This window comes from Corylus avellana, chromosome ca4 (genome assembly GCF_901000735.1).
Source record: "Corylus avellana chromosome ca4, CavTom2PMs-1.0".
NCBI classification, from domain to species: domain Eukaryota; kingdom Viridiplantae; phylum Streptophyta; class Magnoliopsida; order Fagales; family Betulaceae; genus Corylus; species Corylus avellana.
Genome location: NC_081544.1, coordinates 34,854,121 through 34,879,304, shown reverse-complemented (window position 1 = coordinate 34,879,304; position 25,184 = coordinate 34,854,121). Strand labels below are relative to the sequence as shown.

The 25,184-nt window shown below is 35.6% G+C and overlaps 4 protein-coding genes and 2 long non-coding RNA genes across 8 annotated transcripts; 4 read left to right on the top strand and 2 right to left on the bottom strand.

The window, feature by feature from the left end:
• The first annotated feature begins 1,102 nt into the window (after positions 1-1,102).
• Positions 1,103-7,289, top strand: LOC132177855 (probable LRR receptor-like serine/threonine-protein kinase At1g67720). 2 transcript variants are annotated; one of them, XM_059590330.1, is made up of 15 exons: positions 1,103-1,248; positions 1,680-2,217; positions 2,289-2,800; positions 2,935-3,064; positions 3,344-3,415; positions 3,492-3,560; positions 3,678-3,749; positions 3,950-4,018; positions 4,264-4,436; positions 4,524-4,777; positions 5,152-5,278; positions 5,373-5,438; positions 5,520-5,706; positions 5,791-5,923; positions 6,503-7,289. In XM_059590330.1, exons 1-15 carry the CDS (start codon positions 1,200-1,202, stop codon positions 6,824-6,826), a joined length of 2,775 nt encoding a protein of 924 aa, XP_059446313.1. In that variant the 5' UTR covers positions 1,103-1,199; the 3' UTR covers positions 6,827-7,289. The 2 variants fall into 2 exon arrangements, with proteins under 2 accessions (XP_059446313.1, XP_059446312.1); XM_059590329.1 differs by lacking the exon at positions 1,103-1,248 and adding an exon at positions 1,259-1,444.
• Positions 7,290-8,899: 1,610 nt separating this feature from the next.
• On the top strand, positions 8,900-10,896 carry LOC132177696 (E3 ubiquitin-protein ligase AIRP2-like). 2 transcript variants are annotated; one of them, XM_059590124.1, is made up of 5 exons: positions 8,900-9,238; positions 9,733-9,895; positions 10,007-10,073; positions 10,203-10,437; positions 10,513-10,896. In XM_059590124.1, the coding sequence occupies exons 1-5, from the start codon at positions 9,150-9,152 to the stop codon at positions 10,721-10,723; spliced, it is 765 nt and encodes a 254-aa protein (XP_059446107.1). In that variant the 5' UTR covers positions 8,900-9,149; the 3' UTR covers positions 10,724-10,896. The 2 variants fall into 2 exon arrangements, with proteins under 2 accessions (XP_059446107.1, XP_059446109.1); XM_059590126.1 differs by having other exon boundaries at positions 9,147-9,238; positions 9,717-9,895.
• A 252-nt stretch (positions 10,897-11,148) lies between these two features.
• LOC132177695 (GDSL esterase/lipase At3g48460-like) lies at positions 11,149-14,206 on the bottom strand. Its single transcript, XM_059590123.1, has 2 exons — positions 13,208-14,206; positions 11,149-12,994 (listed from the first exon to the last, which is right to left on the bottom strand). The coding sequence occupies exons 1-2, from the start codon at positions 14,057-14,059 to the stop codon at positions 12,482-12,484; spliced, it is 1,365 nt and encodes a 454-aa protein (XP_059446106.1). The 5' UTR covers positions 14,060-14,206; the 3' UTR covers positions 11,149-12,481.
• Positions 14,207-15,410: 1,204 nt separating this feature from the next.
• Positions 15,411-18,340, top strand: LOC132180106 (uncharacterized). Its single transcript, XR_009440018.1, has 3 exons — positions 15,411-15,764; positions 17,954-18,072; positions 18,157-18,340. It is a non-coding gene; the product is annotated as an uncharacterized LOC132180106 (long non-coding RNA).
• A 343-nt stretch (positions 18,341-18,683) lies between these two features.
• Positions 18,684-21,356, top strand: LOC132178467 (protein FAR1-RELATED SEQUENCE 5-like). Its single transcript, XM_059590900.1, has 4 exons — positions 18,684-19,527; positions 19,617-20,518; positions 20,607-20,747; positions 20,846-21,356. Exons 1-4 carry the CDS (start codon positions 18,684-18,686, stop codon positions 21,143-21,145), a joined length of 2,187 nt encoding a protein of 728 aa, XP_059446883.1. The 3' UTR covers positions 21,146-21,356.
• A 938-nt stretch (positions 21,357-22,294) lies between these two features.
• LOC132179223 (uncharacterized) lies at positions 22,295-24,186 on the bottom strand. The gene is made up of 3 exons (XR_009439898.1): positions 23,907-24,186; positions 23,034-23,161; positions 22,295-22,817 (listed from the first exon to the last, which is right to left on the bottom strand). It is a non-coding gene; the product is annotated as an uncharacterized LOC132179223 (long non-coding RNA).
• Between the last annotated feature and the right edge of the window lie 998 nt (positions 24,187-25,184).

Sequence of the window (25,184 nt, the reverse complement as noted above, 5' to 3'; positions counted from 1 at the left end):
TAAAAGGTTTTTATCTTATTAGCCCACCGTGTGATTCTACTATTGGTGAAGCTTTGGTAGCTCTCTTTGCAGCCAACCTTGCACCTTCTTTAGGCTTGTCTCATTTCATTCTTGAAGGAGATTTTCTTATTGTTGCTCTTGCTATTTAGCATCTGGAACTCACCCAAGATTGGCGCATTTCTTCTACTATTTTCATCATCTCCATCATTCCTGCCTCATCTTTTTGGTAAGCTCAGAATATTAACCGAAGTGTATACTTTTGTGTTCACTATGCGGCAAATTGAGCCACAACCAAACTTTTTTATGGCTGCATTTTCAGCTCTTTCTCTTTTAGTTATATCCCTATTTGTAGTTGGAAAGATCAACCTTCCTAGTATTGGTTTTTCTTTTTTTTTTTTAAGCCCGAGTTATTAAAAAAAACAAAAACAAAAAAACTCACAAGTTTGATGTCTTGACTCCTAGTGGGACTGAATCCGAGTTATAGAGCTCAATCAGTTTTTGAGGAAGCAATTATAATTTTTGCCTTCTAAATCTCTCTCGAACAAGTTCAACGAATAAGTAGTACCAACCTGTCACCCCTCACCTTGCACTAATTGGTGTGATCCCAATCCAATGAATTCATGCATGGTGGAAGACTTGGTCCAATTGTGTTGAATTTGGTTGTGGCAGCATTGATGGATGACGATGGAGATGGGGGCCAACCCATAGTGGGTCCAGCTATAAAGTAGCATCTTCTGCATGCTGCTTTTTACTTTAAAGTTTGTCCAAACTCCAAAGAAGAAGAAAAGAGATTTTGTCGTATGTAAAAGCAAAAGGAAGGTAAAGCAAAGCATATTTATTATTATATTAAATTCATCTGCTTTTTCTTTCTCGTTCGGATGCTTTTTGCATGGCCTGGCTTCTCTTTCCGGTCCCTGTCTATTTCTTTTTATTTTCTAGATTTTTACCCCTGAATGATGTCACATTTGTATTGATTTCTCAAGTTTGAAACAATTTTATATATATATATATATATATAATGTATGTGATTTCTGACAAGAAATACAAATGAATGACTTCAAAGTTTCCACATTTTAGCTTCAACTTGAGTCACACTCTTTTCCAAAAGGTCAAACTGACATGAAGCCGAAACTTTTTTTTCTTTCTTTCTTTAGAAAAGAAGATTCCAAAAAAAAAAAAAAAGGAAGATAAAAACGTGAATGAACAATATTATTGAGAGGAAGCTCGCTCTAATCACAAAAGTAAAAGGTTAGTGGGAGAAAGATGAGTGTGATGTTTAAATCAACAAAACAGTTTTAATTTTTGTCAGCCACTTAAATTCTAGGAACAAAAAAATCAAAAGAACTGGTTTTTGTCTTCCTGATATCTTCAATGGGTTCATTTTCTCATTTCCTGGTTGTGTTTTTTTTGTTTATATCATCATCTGTTGTGTGCCAAGTTGAAGGTATGTTCTTCCTTACCCAGTACTCAATTTGATCTAGAGAAAAGTTTTTTAAGTGTTCCTCTTGTGAAATTTAACTGCCATGGATCCTAAGACATAGTAAAGGAAACTTCAGAAATGAAGAAGACATATGTGAAGGAAATGGCAATATGTTTCGTCTAGAATTAGAAATTTTGCTTATGCTAGTTAGTTGATTTAGAATTGCTCAAAATCTGTTGAATTCCCATTGAACATGCAGAATTCATCAGTTTAGACTGTGGAGGCACAAGTAACTACAGTGACCGCAGTACTGGACTGGCATGGAGTTCAGACAATGGAATCATGAGCCACGGCAAATCCGTGGAAGTAGAAAACCCAAGTGGGAACATAGTGCAGTATCAAAGGCGGCGAGAATTTCCCATAGACAACAAGAAGTACTGCTATACTTTAATCACCCAAGAAAGAAGAAGGTATATAGTTCGTGCAACATTTCAGTACGGCAGCTTGAAAGATGAAGAAACATATCCTCAGTTTCAGATATACTTGGATGCAACTAAATGGTCAACTGTGTCAATATTGGATGCTTCCAGAGTATATGTGAAGGAAATGATCATCAGGGCACCCTCGGATTCCATCAATGTCTGCATATGCTGTGCAACAACTGGTTCTCCTTTCATCTCCACTCTTGAGCTGCGGCCCTTAAATCTTTCAATGTATGCCACGGATTTCGAGGATAATTTCTTCTTGAAAGTAGCAGCTAGATTGAACTTTGGTGCCCCAAGCAAGGATCCCATAAGGTAAGCTCTCTTCAATTAATGTTCATCCCCTTACCCAGATGATCCCCATGACATATATATATTTTTCTCAGGTACCCAGATGATCCCTATGACAGAATCTGGGAGTCAGATCTTGTGAAAAGGCAAAACTATCTGGTTGGGGTGGCCTCTGGCACAGAAAGAATGTATACACAGAAGAATGTAGACATAAAAACGAGAGAGTACCCACCTGTGAAAGTAATGCAAACAGCGGTTGTTGGCACCAGAGGGGAGCTCAGCTACAGATTAAATCTAGAAGATTTCCCTGCAAATGCTCGAGCTTATGCATACTTTGCTGAAATTGAAGACTTGGGTGTCAATGAGACTCGGAAATTCAAATTAGAGCAGCCTTACATACCTGACTACAGCAATGCAGTGGTAAATATCGCTGAGAATGCCAATGGGAGCTACACTCTTTATGAACCGAGCTACATGAATGTGACTCTGGACTTTGTTCTGTCATTCTCCTTTGTCAAGACCCGGGATTCTACTCGAGGGCCACTGCTTAATGCGATGGAAATAAGTAAATATTTAAAGATTGCTTCCAAGACTGCCGGGCAAGACTGTGAGTCCATCAACTTTGATTGCAACAAATCCTTCTACACATCTATAATTTGGTCATATCACAGGGAACTTGCAATAATTCTGAACAGACTTTACCAAAATGAGCTGATTAGTATTTGTTTGTTCAATTTGTAGTGATTGTTGTCAATACCCTTCGCCTCATGTCTGCTGAAAGCATTTGGACAAATGAAGGTGATCCTTGTGTCCCAACGCAGTGGGAATGGGTAGCCTGCAACTTTACCACACCACCGAGAATTACAAAAATGTAAATTCTACTTTCTCACCTGCAACTATGCTTCATGTCAACATTCAGTTGCTAGTTGATGCATCTAAAAAGAGTCACTTGCTTTCACTAGGTTTTTGTAGTAGATGTTGTTGTTGTTGCCTAGTTACTGGACAGACTTCTAATTGTATTGAAATAGATAAGTGTAAGTAAAACATTTTGGAACATGAAAACTTTTTTCATGCTAGATATAGCAAAGCTACACTATAACTTATTTGTAAGAGTTGATTTATAAAGGGATTCCTCTCAACTGTTGTACAGTGAGTTGTCAAGAAAGAATGTGACGGGTGAAATCCCATCCAGGCTCAACGACATGGAGGCATTAACAGAGTTGTAAGGCTATAAAATAAACAAACTTTTCTTCAACAATGCCTCTTGCCGTCTGTTTTGATCTCTATCTTCTTCTCAGGTGGTTGGACAGTAATTCCCTCACAGGGCCACTCCCTGACATAAGTAATCTTATCAGTTTAAAGATTCTGTAAGCTCTTCAGTGTCAATTGCATAAGTTTTACCTGAAAAAACACCGTTATCTCAGTAATGATTTTTTTATTAATAATTTCTATTTCTTTTTCATTTCATTTTTGGTAATATGCAGGCATTTAGAGAACAACAAACTGACTGGTCCATTACCTTCTTACCTCGGCAGTTTGCCAAGCTTACAAGAACTGTATGTAGCAATATGGATTTTTTTACCTTTTGTTACACCCTATTGAGTTAGACACTTGATATTTCAGTAAAACCTAAGATAAACATTTTCAGAAAGTGGCCTTAATCTGCCTTGAATTAGTATCAGCATGTTTAGTTGTTTACCCTGTTAAATACGTACATTTTGCAGTAATTAGTAAACTATATTTGTCAATGTCATAGGTACATACAGAACAACTCTTTTACCGGCGAAATACCTCCAGGATTGTTTAATGGGAAAGTCATTTTTCAGTAAGTATGCTTCTAACTGATGCATCTCATGTTACGACCTGTGGAGGCTACATCTGTTTGCTAATGGTTCTTGTTCTTTTTTCCTTCTATTTTTCAAGGAAATGCACCCATTTCATTTATGCAGAAACTTATGTTGCGAGTTCTATGGTTGCCATCAAATCTGGAAAGAAAAAAGGAAAATAAAGAGGACCCCAAATAGTCCACTGCAAATTTTTTATTAATAGTTATATTATTTTCTCTTGCAGCTATGGAGATAATCCCAAACTACGTAAAGCGGCACCGAACAAGAAGCATTTTAAGTTGATACTTGGAATGTCAATTGGAGTACTTGGGATTCTATCAATTCTATTCATAGGAAGTTTATTATTGATGCGTAATCTTCGAAGAAAGACGAGTCAAACGAAAAAGGATGAAAAAGGTTTGTATGCCAACGAATCCCATCTAGTATTGTCCACATGACAGTGTGCAGATTTCCTTAGTTCGGCATGTTTTTTCTGCTCATTAGGTGAGTCTAAGCGTAGCAGCAACAAAACTTCAACTGCCTATTCAATTGCCCGTGGTGGGCATTTAATGGATGAAGGCATAGCTTACTATATTACACTCTCTGAACTAGAAGAAGCTACCCAAAATTTTTCAAAGAAAATTGGCAAAGGAAGCTTTGGATCTGTCTATTATGGGAAAATGAAAGACGGAAAAGAGGTGGCAGTTAAGATCATGGCAGATTTGTGTAGCCATGGAGACCAGCAATTTGTGACTGAGGTAGTCTCATATTCAGCTCTTTACATTCTCTCTGCCTATTTATTTGCATATGAATGAACATGTGAATTAGCTATTGTCCTATATCATCATAGATTTCTTCCTATTCTGGTTTAGTGGAGTTCTAGAATGTCACTCACTACTTAATAAGATAATGATCAGGGAAGTAGAGCTCATACACTAAATTAATAATACCAGATTGCAATACACTAGAAACAAAATTCGTTATCTAACCCATAAAACAGTCCAAATAGAGCTCAACTACACAGATTAATGGCTAGAGTAATTCCAACAAGCATACTTTTGGATATACTATCAAGCAAAGATTGCAAAAATTTCATGGATACAAGTTCATTAACATGTCAACATATTTGCAGGTAGCCCTCTTGTCAAGAATTCACCATAGAAATTTGGTTCCTTTAATTGGATACTGTGAAGAAGAACATCAACGTATTTTGGTTTATGAGTATATGCACAACGGAACCTTGCGGGATCACATATATGGTCAACTCTAGTACCTATGCTACATAGAAAATTTTCATCTTTCTTCTCAGTTGCAATGGAAATGATTTAATAAAAACCCTAAATTTGTTGACAGATTCTGCCAACCAGAAGTGCATAGACTGGCTAGCTCGTCTTCGTATAGCAGAAGATGCGGCTAAAGGTTTAATACGTAACTTATTGGCAGTTCATGGACATTTCTTTTTCAAATTTACAGTATGAACACAAGTTCAGATATTTGTAGGTCTTGAGTACTTACACACTGGATGCAACCCAAGTATCATTCACCGAGATGTAAAAACAAGCAATATTCTCCTAGACATCAACATGAGAGCAAAAGTGTCAGATTTTGGACTTTCAAGGCAAGCTGAAGAAGATTTAACCCATATATCAAGTGTGGCACGAGGGACAGTAGGCTACTTGGATCCTGAGTAAGCCATACTTATCATGTATGCATAATCAATCAAATGTTTCCTCCCGAATGAACTTCGCTAATACTGCATATCCTGTTGCAGGTACTATGCAAATCAGCAATTAACCGAAAAGAGTGATGTTTACAGTTTTGGGGTTGTTCTTCTGGAATTGATCTCTGGGAAAAAGCCTATATCTGCAGAAGATTATGGTCCTGAAATGAACATTGTTCACTGGGTATGCTTTTTGCCAAATGTCATCATTCAATTTAGAGGTGAAATCTGCACATAATACTCACAAATTGGACATCCATTTTTTAGGTTTAAATCAATACGTACAGACTAAAGAATCCCACTGAAATTTCAGTTAATTGATCAAACTCAAACTGCCAAGAAAAACATTGAGATTTGAGCCAGGAGATAGAAAACCATTCTAAAAATACACACTATAGCAACTAAATGGAGTATGAGATACCTTTTTAAAGATGTTGACATCTTGCTAGAAAGGTAATCTAAACATATGTATGCTGAAAATTTGTAAAATGAGATGGAATAGTAATTCCTAGCCTCTTGGACTGAGTAGACTGCTGTGTATATGCACATGTGAGCGTAAAAAGGTTGAGTCCCACATTAAAAAGATATCACAAGTGTGAATAGTTAATAGAACATATTGTATGCAAGATATCAAACCTACGATATGATCCTTATAAAACTGCATCTTATAGCTGAAGTAGTAAAACATATATTGAAAATGTTGTGTAACTTTACTAAAATGTTGAACAAATTAAGTAGTAATTCAATTTTTGTTGTTTTGTAGGCAAGGTCCTTAATTCGTAAAGGAGATGTTATCAGCGTCATAGACCCTTTCCTAGTAGGAAATGTGAAGACCGAGTCCATTTGGAGGATTGCTGAAGTTGCTATCCAATGTGTTGAACAACATGGGGCTTCCAGGCCAAGGATGCAGGAAATAATTTTGGCCATACAAGATGCTACCAAGATTGAGAAGGGAATTGAAGGCGACCAAAAATTGTCATGCGGTAGCTCCAAGGCACAATCTTCAAGGAAAACTTTGCTGGCAAGCTTTCTTGAAATTGAGAGCCCTGACTTATCAAAGGAGGGCCTGGTTCCATCTGCTAGATAATTTTGCAGTAGAAATCAGTGTTTATCAACTTCACAAAGGATTTTGCTTCTACCTTAATTGACAACACGGCTTTGTTCTTCATCTCCTATGAAATTTGCAACACTTTTGCATCGTAGAATTAAATATCAGGTAACTTGTATAGAGAGTTTTTAGATGGTTGATTTTATTTCATGGCAACAAGAATTGTTTTAAGTGGGCCATATGTAGAAATTAGAATACATCATGAGACAGTTTCTTGAAGTACTTGTCACTTGATTATTTAAGATGTTGTATTTGGGTTGACCTGTTTAATAAAATAGGTCATGTTTAGGTTAACCCGAATCAGGTTAACAGTTCATGCGGGTCAACTCGAACTTGACACAACCCGTTTTGCAGGCCTAGTTGAAGTTCTAATTGTCCATCTTCTCTCCTAACGAAAATATTATTTATCTAAATAAAAAGGTGTTCTACCTTGTATTGTCTCTCCCACTTATATTAATTATTTTTCTTTCTATTAGTTGCCTCCTTTTCCTAAACACACATAAAAAAATTATTAGTTTATGTAAATCAAATCAAAGTAATACCCCCTCTCTACCAATTAATTACATTTATATTTTTCCTTCTGAATTCTAACTCCACTACGGCACTGCTGCTGTTTGAGGCGAATTTTTTATTTAATGACCTCCATGGCTGTAGAACAGTAGAAGGGCCACGGAGCTTTTTCCAATTTATTTTTATTTTTATTTGGATGTATAACTGGGATTTTGTAAGTATTCTATTAAAATAATTGATAGAATATGAACAGAAGAGACGAATTTATTTGCTCTTCAATCATATTGATCTATTTAGTAATATTTCAAATATAGAATACCTTTTAATAGATAGTAGAAGGTACAAAGAATTATTAAAAAAAAAAAAAAAAAAGAGTATAATTACTAGCAAAAAATAATGATTAGATACTCAGCGACAAAATAATTTAAGGAATAAAGATTACATGGCATTGATTAATTTAAATCTTAATAAACAATTATTTGCATCACATCCACGTGAATATTAATAGGATTTGACCCAAATTTAAAGGATTTGGTCAGATCAACTACCTACCTCTCACCTAAACAATACTTCATCTGGGCATATTAATAATTGCAGCAATCTAGCTGCAGCCATCCACAGTGAACTCAAGCACTAAATGAACCCTTTGATCAACTGGGGTTGGCTGATTGTACAACGAGTCATTTACAATCTACCATATCATATATAGAATCCCCTTGGATTTTCAATTTCAACAATAATAATATATGGATAAAGTTTTTTTTTTTTAAAAAAAATGAATTGAAGGAATTTTCTTTAACTTAGGTTTTCTCAAATTCTTTTATCATTTTTTTTTCTGTCAAATTTAATTTAATTTTTTTTATCGCATGAGCGACATTGACACATCATGCACATAGTATCAACAGCACATAAATGTATTTACCATGTCAATCAAGTACCACATCATCCACACGATAAAAAAGAAAAAAAAAAAAACATTGCATGAAACAATAAAAGAGAAATGCATCTATCTCGTATTTCCTTTTTGTTGTTTCACGCGGAGTGTGAATAGCATGACAAATATGACATACGAGGTAAATAAAAAAACAGTGAATTTGACAATAAAGTGATAGAGCAACTTATTTTAAATATGAGTAATTAAGTAAAATTTAAAGACTTTATTATCAAAAATGAAAAGTTTAGGGACTAAATTAAAATAAGATAAAAAAAAATTAAAAGCTAAATAAGATTTTTTTCGTAATCAATAATTAATAACCACATAAGAAAGATTCCATAGTATTAATATTATGCGCTACAGCTATTAGTATAATATAACAATAATAATGATAATTATAACTTATAAGCAAAGCTATGCAAAGGGCAATTTGCGAATTAACAAAGAAAAGAAAAGAAGAAAACCAACACAAGATTAATGATAAGAACAAAGAAGTTAATGTGGGGTCTCCCATCCCATCCGTCATCACCAACGCTATCCTGCCATACAAGAAAGCGCACTCTCATGCGTATGCTTTTCTCTGACCATAGAAAAAAAAAAAAAAAAAAACGAGGAAAACCAAAACAAGCTCGGAGCCGCCCTTCTTCTCAAGTTGGAAACGGACATATCTCTCTGCTACCTTTGTGTTTTGTCTTTTGGTGGAGATTAGATTCTTTTTTTTTTTTTTTTTTTGTCTTTTTCTTTTTTCTTTTTTAAACTTACCAGAAAGGTTCTGAGATAAGAGAAGAAAAAAGAGAGGAGAAATTCTTGCTCTATAAACTTGTTTCTCTGTGAAGAGAGAGAGAGAGAGGTGTAGAGATGGAGATGATGTATTACCAGCTTGCAGGCTCGTCTTACCAGGACTCACTGGAAGTCTTGGAGGCTGATATACAGCATGCTAATGCTCTGTGAGTTTATGTTTTTTTTTTTTTTTTTTTTTTTTTCAACTTTCAATTATTTTGTTTGTGTTTTCAATTTTAGTTTGTTCTGTTTTTCCTGCAGTTGGGTGTTTTTGTTTTGTATGTTATCTTTGTTTGCTTTCCTTTTATAGTTTTATATGCTTGGGCTTTGAGCTTTTGATGATCAACGTTTGGTAAATTATTCTGCTTGTTTGCTAATTGAAAGGGAAAAGGAAACAGAAAGAAGAACCCATTTGGGCGTTTGTGTTATGCTGTATTTTTTCCCCTCCTGGAATGATTTCTTTAAATTAATTTGTTTCCTCTGGGAGTTTTTAGAGGGAAAAACCAAACGGGTCCACTCCTGATTGGGACTTTTTCATGCTTAGTACCTATCATTGGTCTACTGGAAAGAATTTATGGCTGGATGATTAGATTGAAACGTAAAGGTAGATGCTGCTTTATTTGATAAACTTTTCTCTAAATTTAGGATTCTGGGTTTTTAGGGCTGCTGCAATCCCAAGAGCCAAGGGTGGTGCGCGTCTTCAAATGAAATTGGTGTACAATCACTTGGCACCCCTCTTTCTGTTTTTGCTACAATGGATGGATTGTTCTTGCACATGTCTGCTCCCCAGATATCTAAGCTTCTTCCACATACTAGTATACAAGGTTGGCTCCTCTACTTTAAGCCTGATGCAGCTGTGTTTTCAAAAGGGTTTGCAATTGTTGGTTTAAATGATTTGAGCATGATTTTTTTGGAAACCCTCTTACATTATGCAGGTATATACAGATGGCAGACCAAATATATCCACGCACGGGAGGAAGGCAACAATTAAGGACTTTTATGGTATGCAAATTGCCTACCTGTTATTTACTTGTGTTCTTAAAAAGAAAAAAATAATAAAGTTAGCAATTTTCCATTTGTTATGGTTCATGCATATACTCTGACATTGTTTCAACAAAAACCAAATTGCAGCTGTTATATTACCATCTCTTCAACGACTCCATGGCAGCTTGGAAGAGTCAAAAGCTGCTAAAGAATGGAATCAAGGCATGGAAAGTTCTGGCAGGAATAGGCTGGAAGGAGATAGAAGACTTGTCAATGTCGATTTGGAGAGAGAAGATGAATGTGGGATTTGCTTGGAGCCTTGCACCAAAATGGTCTTGCCTAATTGCTGTCATGCAATGTGCATCAAATGCTATCGCAATTGGTAACTACTATCCTGATGTTAATACTAACAAGAGTTATCACGATATACTCTAATGGTATTATTTCCTAATTGCAGGAACACAAAGTCGGAGTCCTGCCCTTTTTGTCGTGGTAGCTTAAAGAGAGTCAATTCAGAAGACTTATGGGTGCTTACTTGCAATGATGATGTTGTTGATGCTGAAACGGTTTCCAAGGAGGACCTATTGCATTTCTACCTCTATGTCAACAGCCTCCCAAAAGATTACCCCGATACCCTTTTCTTAGTGTATTATGAATACTTGATTTGAATTGAAGTAAATAAGAAGAATTGTGTACAGACTACAGATAGAAAAAAGCCGACCTTCAATTGTGAAAAGGGTCTGGTAAGGAAATTCTCTGGGATTTTTACACAGAATGACAGGTTCTGAATTGTGCTTATTTTATAACTACGAGTATCAGTCTAAGATAGTTTTCTGATCAATGGTAAATTTCTTGTATCAGAAAATTCCTGTTTATGTTAATAATATACTAATGTGCTGTAAAATGCACATTGAGGTGTGCAGATTTTCAGCAAGAACTCATTATTCTTTTTGAACAGTAATGACTATGAATAGAGAAATCTACATAATCCATGTTCAGACTTTGGCTTCATATGTTCCTACCTATTTTTCTCCATGATACTCTCTCCTTTTATCAAGCCTTATGATCTCTCTCCACTTGGTGCATATGGTGGCTCTCTTTGTTTGCCAATTTTGAAGCTACTTAATTATGTGTTTATTAGAATTTGGTATCAGTGTCAAAGCAATTGACTGTGGGAATAAGGAGGAAGCTAGATTATGCATAAAGTCTTTCAATATTTAGTTTTCATGTTTTCATGTTGTTTCTCCTTGCTATTATGACTCTGTGACAATTGGAAGTCCAGTGTTGTTGCCACAAGCATTAGTAATCAGCCCTTTATGGTGGATTTCTGTGGTTCGCTCTTGTAGCCGAAAAAAGGGAAAAAAATCCCATGGTTAGGGACAACCGTTCCACTGCTTTTTATGAGGAATACCTACTCAATGCTCCCGGGGGAATTTATTTTTTTCCTCATGTTAGATTACCTCATTTCAACTGCAAGAAATATCGAGCTACTTCTTGTCTATGTAAAATGATTATGAATGAGCAATGGTCATGAGCGAAAAAAAGATCGAATTCGCACAGAAAAGTCCTAACAAACTGATTCTGTGACTGGAATTTATTAGAGTTGATTGGCTCCTCGTGTGCTTCTGACCTTTGGTTGTTGTACCAACCTTTTTATGTAGTATTACTTTCAGTTAATCAAGCTACTGATTTTGACTCCTATATGATTGTGTTCCATAGCTAGCTTGCTTCTGTGAAAATATTTTCTTGAGAAGTGCACACAATTTAAGGAACAGCTTCTGACAGCAACAATAACACGTACATGATCTTTTTCCCTCATGCCGCAAGGAAACTTCATAAGAAAACTGACAGTGCAACAGTGTCATGTATGAATACTGGAAGATTTGACATATTCTGATACATTGCAGTCCTTTCTGTTATGTGCGAAACTATTAATTGATTCTTCTATATATGTTATTCATATCACAAAAGACATTTAACTTGTTTACCATATGCTGATATTAGGCATGTTATATGTTTTTATCCTTGATTATCAGGCAAATTAGAAAGAATGTTTTAATTTCTTAGTGAGGAGAAACATGGTTCTTGCCGTGAGCATGGCTCTTGATCATCAGGTTCTTCAAGAAGGCAGCAGCAGAACCTCATGTAGAGGAATAGATTTTATAGCATCAAAAGGACCAATTTAAATGCATTTTCTTCTTACTGTTGAAATAAGTGTGATTGACCCAGTGGTAATGAAAAAAAAAAAAGAGGGACAGATCTTTCTGAAATAGGGTACATATTATGTTATTGAAACAAATTTCCTACCAAAGAATGGAAGGCAGATAACAAAATGTCTATAAACTAGAATAAATTATTATCCCGCTCTCTGAATGCAGCCATTCGGAGCGCACATACATATATATACCTATCAAAAATAGGATTAATCAGTAACCTGATGTGCCTCTCTTCTTCTTAATCAGCTCAGCGAATGATGGTTTACAGTAGTTTTGATTGAAGAAGAGATCAGATAAGTGTTGATGCATGGCTTCGGTGAAGTGAACCCCATCCCAGTTAATGTACTTGTTGGAGTCCTTGCAGGTGGACGAGCCAGTAGATCCACAAAGGTGATTTGTGTCAAAGTTTAATGGTCCTTCCCCAGCTCCACAACATGCCTTGACGGGTTCTTCAAATTGGTACTGCTTATAATTTGACTGTATTGTTATGTATGCACTCCAGTAATCAGCATATATTATCATACAATCGTGGTATCGTTGCCTAAGTTCTTCCAACTTTTTCTGGAGAAGATCGTTGTGGGCCATTATCAACGAGTTAACCTTCGCTGAACACCCAAATTGATCACGCTCATTTGAAGGACAAGATGACACTTGCACTGGAAGGCACCCTGCTGGTGGTAGCCCTTGAACCACAATATACCTTGCACCGTTGTCCAGCAACCTCTGTCAAACAGAATAAGCTCTTTTTAACACAAACTTCACCACAACACTTTGGACTAATTTGTTTGTGTCTTTGTTTTCTGTTCTCAACCAACTCAAACACACAAAAACAGTCTTTCTTCTCTATGCACCATTTTGTAAAAGTGTTGTGATAAAAATTTTGGGTTGGAAGAAATTGGTAAAAAAGGCTGCATATTTAGTAGTTTAAATGCTTACCCTCACAAGTCCGCAGACATTCCTAACAGCTTGCCTCGTCAGGTGCCTACTGTGAACAGTAGATGAAGAGCCATAGAGACGGGCATAGTCATTGCCACCCATCTCACCGACCCAGAAGAGTGTGTTCGCCATCTCTCCCTTGCAAGCAGCCTCATCTTTGCCCTTGCAATCGTAGTCAGCAAGATATTTCTGGAACCAATCTATTTGAGTCTGGCAACTCTCTGGGTTTTGTTTCCACATGAGGGAGTGGCCAAGTCTGGATTGAGTGAAGAAGTCAGATGAAAGAGCCGTTGATCCGGCTATTGCAAAGTTCGCACCACCTGAGAATTGTGCGGAAGAGTTTTTGTAGGCTGACAAGTGGGGCACGGAGAGATATTCACACAGGTAATCAATGACCAGGCGGCCATCACATTGTCGATAACCAGGTAAGTTACCCGATGGCGGTGGGCTTCTTCCCTGTTGCAACATTGGTTGGAATCCATCCGTGAAGTGAGCGTTCCCTGTGTCTGTGTAAGAATCTCCGAAAGCATAAACCTTTGAAAAGCAACCTTTGTAATCGGTTTGTGAAGGTTGGGGTAGTGGGGGTGGTGTCAGGGTCTTGCGGTTCTCATAAGTAGCAGATGAAGGAGAGAAGGATAACAAGAGGATGAAGAACGGAATTTGATTCATTTGAAGGAACAAGTATGTCAAATTTGCCATGTTTTTACTCAACTGAGGTATGAGTTTCTTGATGTTTTTATCAACCAAATGGTGGAGGGAGGCATTTATACTACTGGTTCTTTCTCTTTTGGGGTGAGGTCGTGTATGAACCTCCCTAGTTTCAGGAAAGCATGAGGGCCATTGTATTAGCATTTACTTGGCCATAGCCAAATCTTCAAAAGTTTGTGGATTTGGTGCAAATTGACCCTGTGTTATAGGGGACAACTCCCAATTTGTCTTCCTCTTGTTTCTGCTCATGCGTGCAATGAGAATCGCTTGAACTTTTTTGGTGTGATAAAATATGAGATCTATATATATATATATATATATATATATATATATATTTTTCAAATGAAGTATATCATATGTGTGGAGTAAAGATAAAGCATTGAGGGGATACATATACTAATTATGTCTATCTTGTTTGGGAGGTCATCGCACATAATTTTATGTTATTTAAACTTTTAAAAAGACGCGTTAATATTAAATTTATATACACTATTAAATGCACAAACTTAAAATAGATACTATTTATTTATTTGAAATAAAAATGATTATTGTCAGAATTTGAAAAGGGTTCATAGAAAATCATTACATTACTAGGCTCACTAGTGGTAAGAGAGTCTTATTAGCTCCTCTTCAAGTTTACACTTTTTTTTTTTGGTTCTTTGGGGTATTTCACCTCATATAAAGACTTCCAGAAAAAAAAAAAAAAACTTTTGTGTAAGTAGAAAATGTTAAAATATTAAATTAATTATTTTCTTATTAGTTTATGTTTTTGGAACAATTAATAATTTAACATGGTATTAAATAAGAGGTGTTGAATTAAAACTTTGTCTTAGTACTTCACTTCTCATTTTAATTAAAAAAAAAAAAAAAAATTCACATGGTGAGATAGAAAAAAGGTATCAAATCCTGGGATGACCTTGCCAAAGTCTTTTGCCACCTTAAAAATACCCATCTAATTCTTATTTGAAGTTGATGAAAAATCTTTTAAAAAAAGAAGATAGTGTTATGTCATTCTTTCATCCATGATGTAAGGCAAAAGAGAGTGCAGAACATTTGTTAAAAGTTTATTAGAAGATAGTTCGAGCCAACTTTAATTGGAATACTATACTCGAAATATGCTCTAAGTTAACTTGAACGGATCCATCTTATGCAAAATAATTTGCACAATATTCTAATTTTGACAATGAATCAATTATTTCCCTATTGAGTTATTTTTTAATTTAGTTAACTTTTTAGGATTTAGACTTTCCCTAATTTCTATGAGTTTCCACTTTTATGCGATTTGAGCCATTTTAGGTTAGTGCTTAAATTAGTTTCTTGCCTTTCTAAACTCATCGGAATATTATAAAAGGATGATGACTGTACGTATAAAGAAAGAGGTTTGATAAAGGCACAACACAAACCCAACTTAAAACCAACTTCTCTCCTACATGGCATTTATTTATTTTTTTATTATATTTTTTTTTAAAACCAAATTAAAGGCCTGTAAAAATCAAATTTCAGAAATCCTAAAATTCCTCTCTCAGTCCCTCGCTCTCCCTCCCACGCTCACCCTCTCTCCTCCGGCGAGTTCATTGGCCACCGGAAATCCCCTCTCAGTCTCTCGCTCTCCCTCCCGTGCTCACCCTCTCTCTCCTCCGGCGAGTTCTTCGGCCACCGGAAATTCTCTCTCACTCCAGCACTCTCCCTCCCGCGCTCACCCTCTCTCTCCTCCGGCGAGTTCTTCGGCACCGGCGAAGCTGTCCGTCCACTGTCTCTCTCACTCCGGCGACGTCTACAGCCACCGGCGAAGCTCCTGTCTCTCTCTCACTCCGGCGAAGTCGAAGGCTCTCTCTCTCCTCCACCGGTGGTAAGTAATCCCTCTCTCTCATCCACATTCAAAATCTAGGGCTTTTTGATTTATGTGTAGTGGGTGCTAGAATAGTGTATTAGATTTATATCTATTTAGGGTTTAGATTTCTGTTTTTTTGAATATTATTGGGTATGGATTTTTACTTCTTTTTCCGTTGGTTGAAGCTGTGTTTGTTCATGCCCGAGAAAGATACTTTTTGGTCAGATTTCTCATTTGCATTATTCTCTGCAGTTTGTCAAATATAAGTCCTTCTATTGCATTATTTCTTTTTACATCCACAAACAAATCTGATTCTAAATCCATCTTTATCAATTTAGAGTGCAACTGTCTACCCAATTCCTTGAGCCCCATTCCGGCACAAGCTTTAAGAACACTTGATAAAGTAAACATATTTGGACATATTTTTGACCTTTTCATTTGCTCAAACAAGTTTAAAGCCCATTCATGGGACTCACAAAGAACACAGCCAGCAATAACAGCATTCCAGGAAACAATATCAGGTTGTGCAATTTCGTCAAAAACAATAATTGCATCTTCCATATCCCCTGCTTTGGCATACATGTTAACAAGCACATTTGCTGAGAATAGATCAGTATCATATCCAAGCTTTTTCAAATACCCATGAATTTTCCTTCCTTGACCACTATCCCCCAAACTCGAGCAAGCTTTCAGAATACTAGACAAACTAAACTCATTGGGTCTTATTCCATTCAAAACCATTTCCTGAATGGAATATATATATATAATTCAAAATATTGTTGTTTTCTTGTTATGTTCAGAGTGATTTCAGTGGAGAAGCCCTGGGTTTGTTTCATAGAATTTCATTTATTCCCCTCGTTGACAATTTGGTATAACAAATAGGTGGCAGGTACATGTGCATTAGTTGTCTGATTAAAACTTTAAAGGAGGACCTTAATTATCAAATTAATTACAATAATTAATTAAATCTTTTATAAAAACAAAAAAAAGTTTTATATATGTACTGTAGAAAGAGAATGGTGATTTGGAAGGTTAATTAATTTGTTGTATGAGTAATGATTTTAAATCTTTATAAATGAAAATTGGAAGCAAATTAGGGTACCTCATCTGCTGCAGGCTTTTCTTGGTTGGAATATTTTGGTCATTTTCGAAAACTCAACAACCTTATTTAATAAGTGATTGCATATTCTAGTTTGTCTTTATAGTTCACACTGCTTATTATAGTTTGTCTTTAGCTCAAATTTGGAAATTGAAGCCAATTTTGTGGAAACCAAAACTTTTCCAGAATATTATTATTCTTAAATGCTGTTGATTAAGTATATGTAATCTCACCTCAAAAAGTTTTTCACATAGAGCTCATAAAAGTGGTCTGTGAGTCCTTATACATTTGTTAGCTTCTAAGAAATAAGTTATATATAATATTATTCTTAAGTAACTTTTCCAGAATATTATTCTTAAGCACTGACAATTTGATTAGTTAAAAAAGGAAGATAAGTTAATAGTCGATCTGATTTTTTTAGAGGAGAAAAAGGACAGATAGTTCATTGTAAAATTAGCATACCTATAATCCCCAGGTAATATAGGCAAAATTTTCCGAACTGGCCATGTTATAGAATCTTCAATAGCATCCCGTATGGTTTCCTGAACAAAATAAATTTCATTAGATGCTTAAGATATAATGACAGAATGCAGTGCAGGCAAAGTGATTCACATCTGTAGTAATATCACATGTGATGTTCTATTCCATCCCATCTGAAGTTCCTGCCTGCAAATGTGAGTTAACATAGCCTGGACTACTCCACCTGATATTGTTGATTCCTTCCAGAAAGTATTGGGCAAGTTATAAGACCAAAACATAACTTCTCTTCCAAGATTAGTCCAATAACACACGGATTCCTTCCAGAAAGTACTGTGGAATTTGAAGCTAGTGAAAATCTTGCTAGATCTGAACATGCTGGTTTATGAGGCCAACCAATAGGATCAACAAAGAATTATAAGAACAAAAGGAAAAAAGAAAGAAAGAAAACAAGACAAACCCCATATCTATGGAATATACCTTTTGAATTATACATTAGGTAAGTGGAAAAGTTTGAATTATACCTTTTGAATTATACCTTTTGAATTTATATTCTAGTTTGTCTTTATAGTTCACACTGCTTTTTATAGTTCACACTGCTTATACAATAATATTTTGAATTATACATTAGGTAAGTGGAAAAGTTACTCATTATAGCTGCCTAAATGGACAAGGATGGTGAAGTTGAATCTTTGTATACACGTATTCCAAATGATGAAGATTTTTTGGAGCAAGATTGCCCTCAAATAGGTTTGACTTTTCATCTTTTGTTTGTGTTATAATTTTGCTTTGACACACCAAGATGGCTTTTAACTTTGTATCCCGTTTTGATAGATGTGGATGAAGAAGTTGAAGAACCAAATGTCTTAAGGATCACTTGTTCGGATGAAGAGTTGGATGGGGATGAAAGTTCGAATGAAGAGTTGGATGGAGATGAAAAATTTGAAGAAACAGAGATGATCGGTGGGAATGAAAAAGTTGAAGAACCAAGGATGATCGGTGGGAATGAAAAAGTTGAAGAACCATGTGTGTCAATGACTTTTAATTCACATGAAGAAGTTATTTCATATTATAAGGCATATGCTATGCAAGTTGGTTTTGCTATATTAAAAAGAGTTATTAAGAAGAATGTAGATGGTAATCCATATTACATGGTCTTGACATGCATGCGTGATGGCCAAGTAAGAAACAACAGAAGTACGGGTATAAAGACCAAATTAGCAACTAATAGAACGAAGTGTAATGCTAGGATTTGTGCGAATTTATGGGATGAGGGAACGTGGTATTTGAGTAAAGTGGTGCTTGAGCATAACCATCCTGTAAGCCCCAAAAAAATAAGGTTTCATAGGTGTTATAAGACTATGAATTATGCTGCGAAAAAAAGGCTTGATCTTAATGATAGGGCTGGAATACATTTGAATAAGAATTTTAACTCATTGGTTGTTGAAATGGGGGGGTTTGAGAATGTTCCATTTGATGAGAGAGATTGTCGGAATTTTATTAACAAGGCAAGAGAGCTTCGGCTTGGCAAAGGAGGTGGTCAGGCCCTTTGTGATTATTTCGTAAGAATGCGAGAATTGAATGATAGATTCTATTATATGATAGACATGGATGATGATAGTAGGTTGCGAAATGTGTTTTGGGCTGATGCACGAAGTAGGGCATTGTATGAATATTTTGGGGATGTTATTACATTTGACACCACATACTTGACTAATAGGTATGATATGCCATTTGCTCCCTTTGTAGGAGTCAATCATCATGGTCAATCTATACTTTTTGGGGCAGGATTATTGTCAAACGAAGATATAGACACATTTGTTTGGTTGTTTGAGGCATGGTTGAAGTGCATGAACTACAAAGCTCCAAGTGCAATTATAACAGATCAGGATAGGGCAATGAAAAATGCAATTGAGATAGTTTTCCCAAAAACACGACATAGATATTGTCTATGGCACATTATGAGAAAAGTCCCCGAAAAGCTTTCAGGATATGAGCATTATGATCAAATTAAGATGGCCCTAAATATATGTGTGTATGACTCTCCCAATGTTGATGATTTTGAGGGAAATTGGAAAAGTTTAATTGAGAGTTATGAGCTTCAGAATAACCCATGGTTGAATACGTTATATTCTGAGCGGACTTTTTGGGTGCTGGCATATATGAAAGATACGTTTTGGGCGGGAATGACTACAACGCAGCGGAGTGAAAGCATGAATTCTTTCTTTGATAATTACGTGCATGCACAAACGACTCTAAAGGAATTTGTTGATCAATTTGATAATGCTTTGAAGAAAATGGTGAGAGGGAGGCACGTGCTGATTTTGATTGTTATAATCGCACGAGTCCTTGTGTAACAGACTTTGCTTTAGAGAAGCAGTTTCAAGATGCTTATACAAATGCAAAATTCAAAGAAGTTCAAGCAGAATTTAAGCCACGTTCGAATGTTAATAATTGTCTTCTAAAAAGTGAAGGTGCAATTTCTACATATCAAGTGATTGAAACTGATGGAAACCGCATGATGAACAAAACATTTAGTGTTTTCTTCAACACCAATGAATTGGAAGTGAAGTGTACTTGTGCATTATTTGAAGTAAGAGGAATCATATGCAGACATTCCATTTCTGTTCTACTTACGAGTGGGGTTACAATGTTGCCACCTAGATATATTCTTGATAGATGGAGGAAGGATATAAATCGAAAACATGTTTTGATTAAGAGTAGTGGTGACGTGTTGGTTAATAACTCCAATGCCCAGAGGTATGATGAATTTTGCAAGCATTGTGAAGAATTAGCATTGCTCACATCCAAGAACGTGAAATATTTCATGGAAGCGATGAAAAGTGTTGATATGTTAACGGAGAAATACCGTGCCTTAACGTTGGTTGAGCCCAATCAATGTGATGAAGTCATTCCAATTTGTGATGAGGTACTTTTAACTAATGAGGGCACTACGGTGCAAAGTGAGAAGGTGCTTACTCCTGTTAAGGCTACAAAGAAAGGGAGACCACGCTTCCTACGAATGGTCCCAGTTATAGAAAAAGTGACCAAAAAGTCACAAGGTAAGAAATCCCAAAGACGAAATAAGCAACAGGGCAAGAACACTGTCAACAAGCAAAGGAAAAAGAAGAAGGTACATAACCTATCTCAAGATGACCTCAACACTTCTCAAACTTCATTGCCTCATACAACACAGGTGATTAATATATGACGATTTACCTGATTTTGGGTACACATATCATTTGCTCAAATATGATTTTTCATTTGTTTAATTTATTATGTAGGGTTCCATCAATGTGGCAGCAACAATGGTTGATCCAATGTCTGAGTTGCCAAAATTGATCAGCCAACACAAATATGAAGAAGCCTTCGTCACAGCCTTTCGAAGATGTGATGTGTCTATTGTATACTGGCTATGCTCTCAGGTTTATAAATTCATCATGTTATCTTAGTTATTAATGTTGTATATTTAAATGAAGTTGCCTTAAAGGTTTTTTTTTTTTTTTTTTTTTTCCTTATTTAGGTTGATCTACAACATATATTGTCTATATATCCTCTTCCTTTGAGCCAAGTAGTATTACTTCACCTTTTGCGGCATCTAACCTACGGTATCAATATCAATATGCCCCACACATTTGGTTGGATGATAAGCGTCGCCAATGCTATAATCCCAACAGACCCAATGATTGCAACGCAGGTGCAGCCCATCTTCAATGAAGTTTATGCCGTTCTCAACCATCGACAATACTTGCCTACGATTACTGGTGATGAGCTTTCAAGTATCCGTTCTCTGATACATGTCATTATGTCCAAGAGCATGTAAAATTTAATATAGTTTATGCCTTTGATGTTGGCATTTTTTTAAGGGAATTGTCATGTAACTGTCTTTTTGAGAAGTTGCCATGTGACTGTCTTTTTGAGAAATTATCATGTAACTCTTTAAAAGGATTGTGTTGGGAGCAACGCGGAAGAGCTTTGTCATTTATGTTTATTGCATATTTCTTATTGTTTATGAAAGTTTTTTATAGGGAATGTAATGCCTTAAAGAAGATTGATAAATTCTAGTGTCCTATTTACACCTTTTCATGCTTAAAACACCGAAACAGGACACAAAAGGAATATTTGCTTTATGCATAGCAGAGTAAGAATTTGTAAATCACTGGTGCACAACAGACCAATTTGGGATCTTTTTTTTTTATTCGATTTTCTTTTGAATTTGGATTGTCAAGGATTATTCATGATCACTATTTCAAGCTAGAGTCTGTACGAAATGCTCCATTTTGAAGCTTTGTAGTCTCCAAGGAAGAAAAGAGATAATTTTTTTTTGAGGGAGTGCGCTTGGTTTTGGGTGAATAGGAAACCTGCTTTACACACATGATCACTTTTGCTGGGACACTTAGCTGGTGTTTTCATAATGTTTCTAGATACCCATCTTAGAGGAGTCCACATTGTAAAACCATCATGGATCTCAAGCATTTTTGTAAATCACATTCATTTCTTGATGGGTAATGGTTGTCTTAGTTCAATTTGCAAATGACCATTTAAGACAATGTATTTACACTGTACCGACTCAAGTATACTCCATAAAATCAGTTGCTAAAAATCTCTACAAATTTTTGTAATATTAACATAGAAAAAAAAAAAGATCCATTGAACATCATGGGGAAAATAAATGGAGAGGGAGGGAGGGAGCTTGGTATTTACACTGTACCGACTCAAGTATATATATCTTTTGGTTTGGTTCTTATGTGAAAAATGGGTAGGTTTAAGTCAAATTGAAATGAGAAAAATTCAATTTTTTTCATTGTTTATTAAATTGACATTTGTGATTAAAAAAATAATTTTCACGTAAAAGAATTTCTTCCCACCATACATAGTTGAAAGGACAAAAGTTTCCTCCAATATGGTGCAAAATCAAAATGCAATCTCCAAACCGATTCAAGAAGCTGTACCAAATCAAAACAAAAGGACAAACATGCAATGGTCAGACAACATTAATTAAGGAATAATCAAACTTAACAAATATCAAATTTAAACAATTTAATTTGGGAAATTAGAGAAATTGATCAAGTCATTCTCTTGCTTTCTATCTACATCAAGTGTAATCTTACGAAGCAAGAACTAATGAACAAGACCATCAAATTCCCCAAATAAATTTTACATTATTCCACATTTCCACCCAACCAAACAAGACCCAAAAATTTGACAACAAACGAGTTAAACGACACCGTTACATAGTCGAAGAGGTCACAGAGGCAAGAGCGACCTCCTCGTCATCGAAGCTCCAGAGATCAGCCACCATATTTTCCTGAGCAGCGTTGGGCGGTGGTGGTGGCGACTGGCCATCGTAGCACGGAATCTGATAGAACTTCATGAAGTTCTCGTACGCCATCAACTCCTCAGAGAGCTTCTGCACCTCGTTCTCTTCCTCAACAAAAATAATTGGTAATTTATATCCTCAACCAAAACTATTAGTTGAGGATACAAAGTAGTGTCTGCATTTTAGAGCACATTGTTTATTAACTGGCTAAAATCTGCAACAGAATGAATGGTACAAACATAAAAACAGAAAACTACACATAGCCCCAAGTAATCAAGAAAAACGAATAAATAAATAAGAACTATAATCTGCAAGTAATAAATCTTTATTTTTCCTTGGTAGTGAACAAAAACTCCAAGCAAGCAATTATTCATATAGCTTGGGAAAAAACCTTTTGCATGTTTGAACACCCGAACAATGTTGTGAGTTTTAGCATCCCAAACTCGTATAATACCATCCTCCGATCCAGAAATTAATAGATTTCCACTTGCACAATATGCTAAGCAAGTAACAACCTTGCTTTACAAAAATCAAAGAATGAATTTGTGAATTAAGAGATCATATAAGCTGATACTACCAGAACACAAAGTTTACTGTCACAATTTAATGAGAGGTTGCTGTCTTATGTAAAACGTGCAACAATCTTCCACTAATATACTTTGATTAATGGAATAGAAAATATCCAATTTGATGATAAATAAATTAGGACAGTTGAAAACCACCAAAACTGCCAGCTTTCTCGGCATCAAACCAAACAAAAACACATCAAAGACAAGGAAGCCGAGAAAACAAAACCAGAACCCTAATCAGAAGCAAAAAAAATCAATAATAAAAAGATTTAACAGGGGGATTTGATTAATGGATTATTTTTTATCAAAATAATCAAAAATGCAAGTAACAACCTTGCTTTACAAAAATCAAAGAATGAATTTGTGAATTAAGAGATCATATAAGCTGATACTACCAGAACACAAAGTTTACTGTCACAATTTAATGAGAGGTTGCTGTCTTATGTAAAACGTGCAACAATCTTCCACTAATATACTTTGATTAATGGAATAGAAAATATCCAATTTGATGATAAATAAATTAGGACAGTTGAAAACCACCAAAACTGTCAGCTTTCTCGGCATCGAACCAAACAAAAACACATCAAAGACAAGGAAGCCGAGAAAACAAAACCAAAACCCTAATCAGAAGAAAAAAAAATCAATAATAAAAAGATCTAACAGGGGGATTTGAGTTTATAAGGAAGAAGACAAACCAGGATGAGATCGAAGAGGGTGGCCGGGTCGACCTTGACGAACTCGGCGTCGCAGGCCTTGAGGTCGTCGGAGTGAGAGAGACAGAGACGGAACCTTGCGCCGGAGTGAGAGAGACAGGAGCGACGTACGGAAAGCTTCGCCGGTGGCCGAACAACTCGCCTGAGGAGAAAGACGATGAGCGCGGGAGGGGTGCGAGAGACAGAGAGGATTTTTGGATCTGAGGTTGTGGATTTTTGGATCTGAAAGGGGGAGCGAGAGACCGAGAGATGTGAATTTTTTTTAAATTCAAACTTTTATTTATTTTTTTAAAAAATGCCACATAGGAGGGAAGTTTTATTTATTTTTTAAAAAAATGCCACGTAGGAGAGAAGTTGGTTTTAAGTTGGGTTTGTGTTGTGCCTTTAACATTTTCCCAAAAAAAAAAGGAAAAAGCCCTAAAATATGTGATTCACATTAAAGTAGGAGTGCATTTGTTGAATTTGCTGAAATACATGATACCATGTATAACTTTGCTGTGTAATTCTCTTAATTAAAGAGCATGATCAAAGAATGCAATAGTAAAGAGTATAATTACATAACTAAGAAATTTGCCTTCACCTAACAAATAACGTTTGCTATCAGATTTCGTCTCTAAGGGGTTAGTTGAATTGGCAATGGACTACGTCTCATGAAGTGGATATCATTAGTTCGAATTCTCCTCCTATTTTCCTTGTGTGGACATGTAAAAAAAATAAATAATAATGCTTAAAAAAAATGAAAATAAATAAAAAATGTCCACACGCCTTTCCAAAAGAATTAAAAACAAATATTCAATATTTTAAAATACAGAGAGAAATTTCCTCCAATCTAGTTTGGAGGAAATTTTCTTCAATACATTCCAACAAGTGACAAGTGTCATTTCTCACATGTTTTTATTTTAATATTTGAAACGCCATTTATTGTCATTCCATTAATCTATGCACTCAAACATTAATTTTTTTAAAAAACCAATAATATTAAAGTGGGTTGAAACAAACCAGTTTGTTTTTAAAACATTTGCAAAGTTTGTTTCGTTAAAATATTTGCAAGTCTTGCATCTTCTATTTTGTTTTTATTATAAATTGTTGACTACTATTTTGTATGCCTATAATAAATGTGGTAATATTACATACTACGGATTAGAAATCCTTGTGTCATATTTTCTCTTTTTTAATTCATATGTATCTCGGTCATTTTCGTCCAACAGATCAGGCACATCAAAAGATCAAAGACACGCGTATAACTGCGTTTGGTTTTGA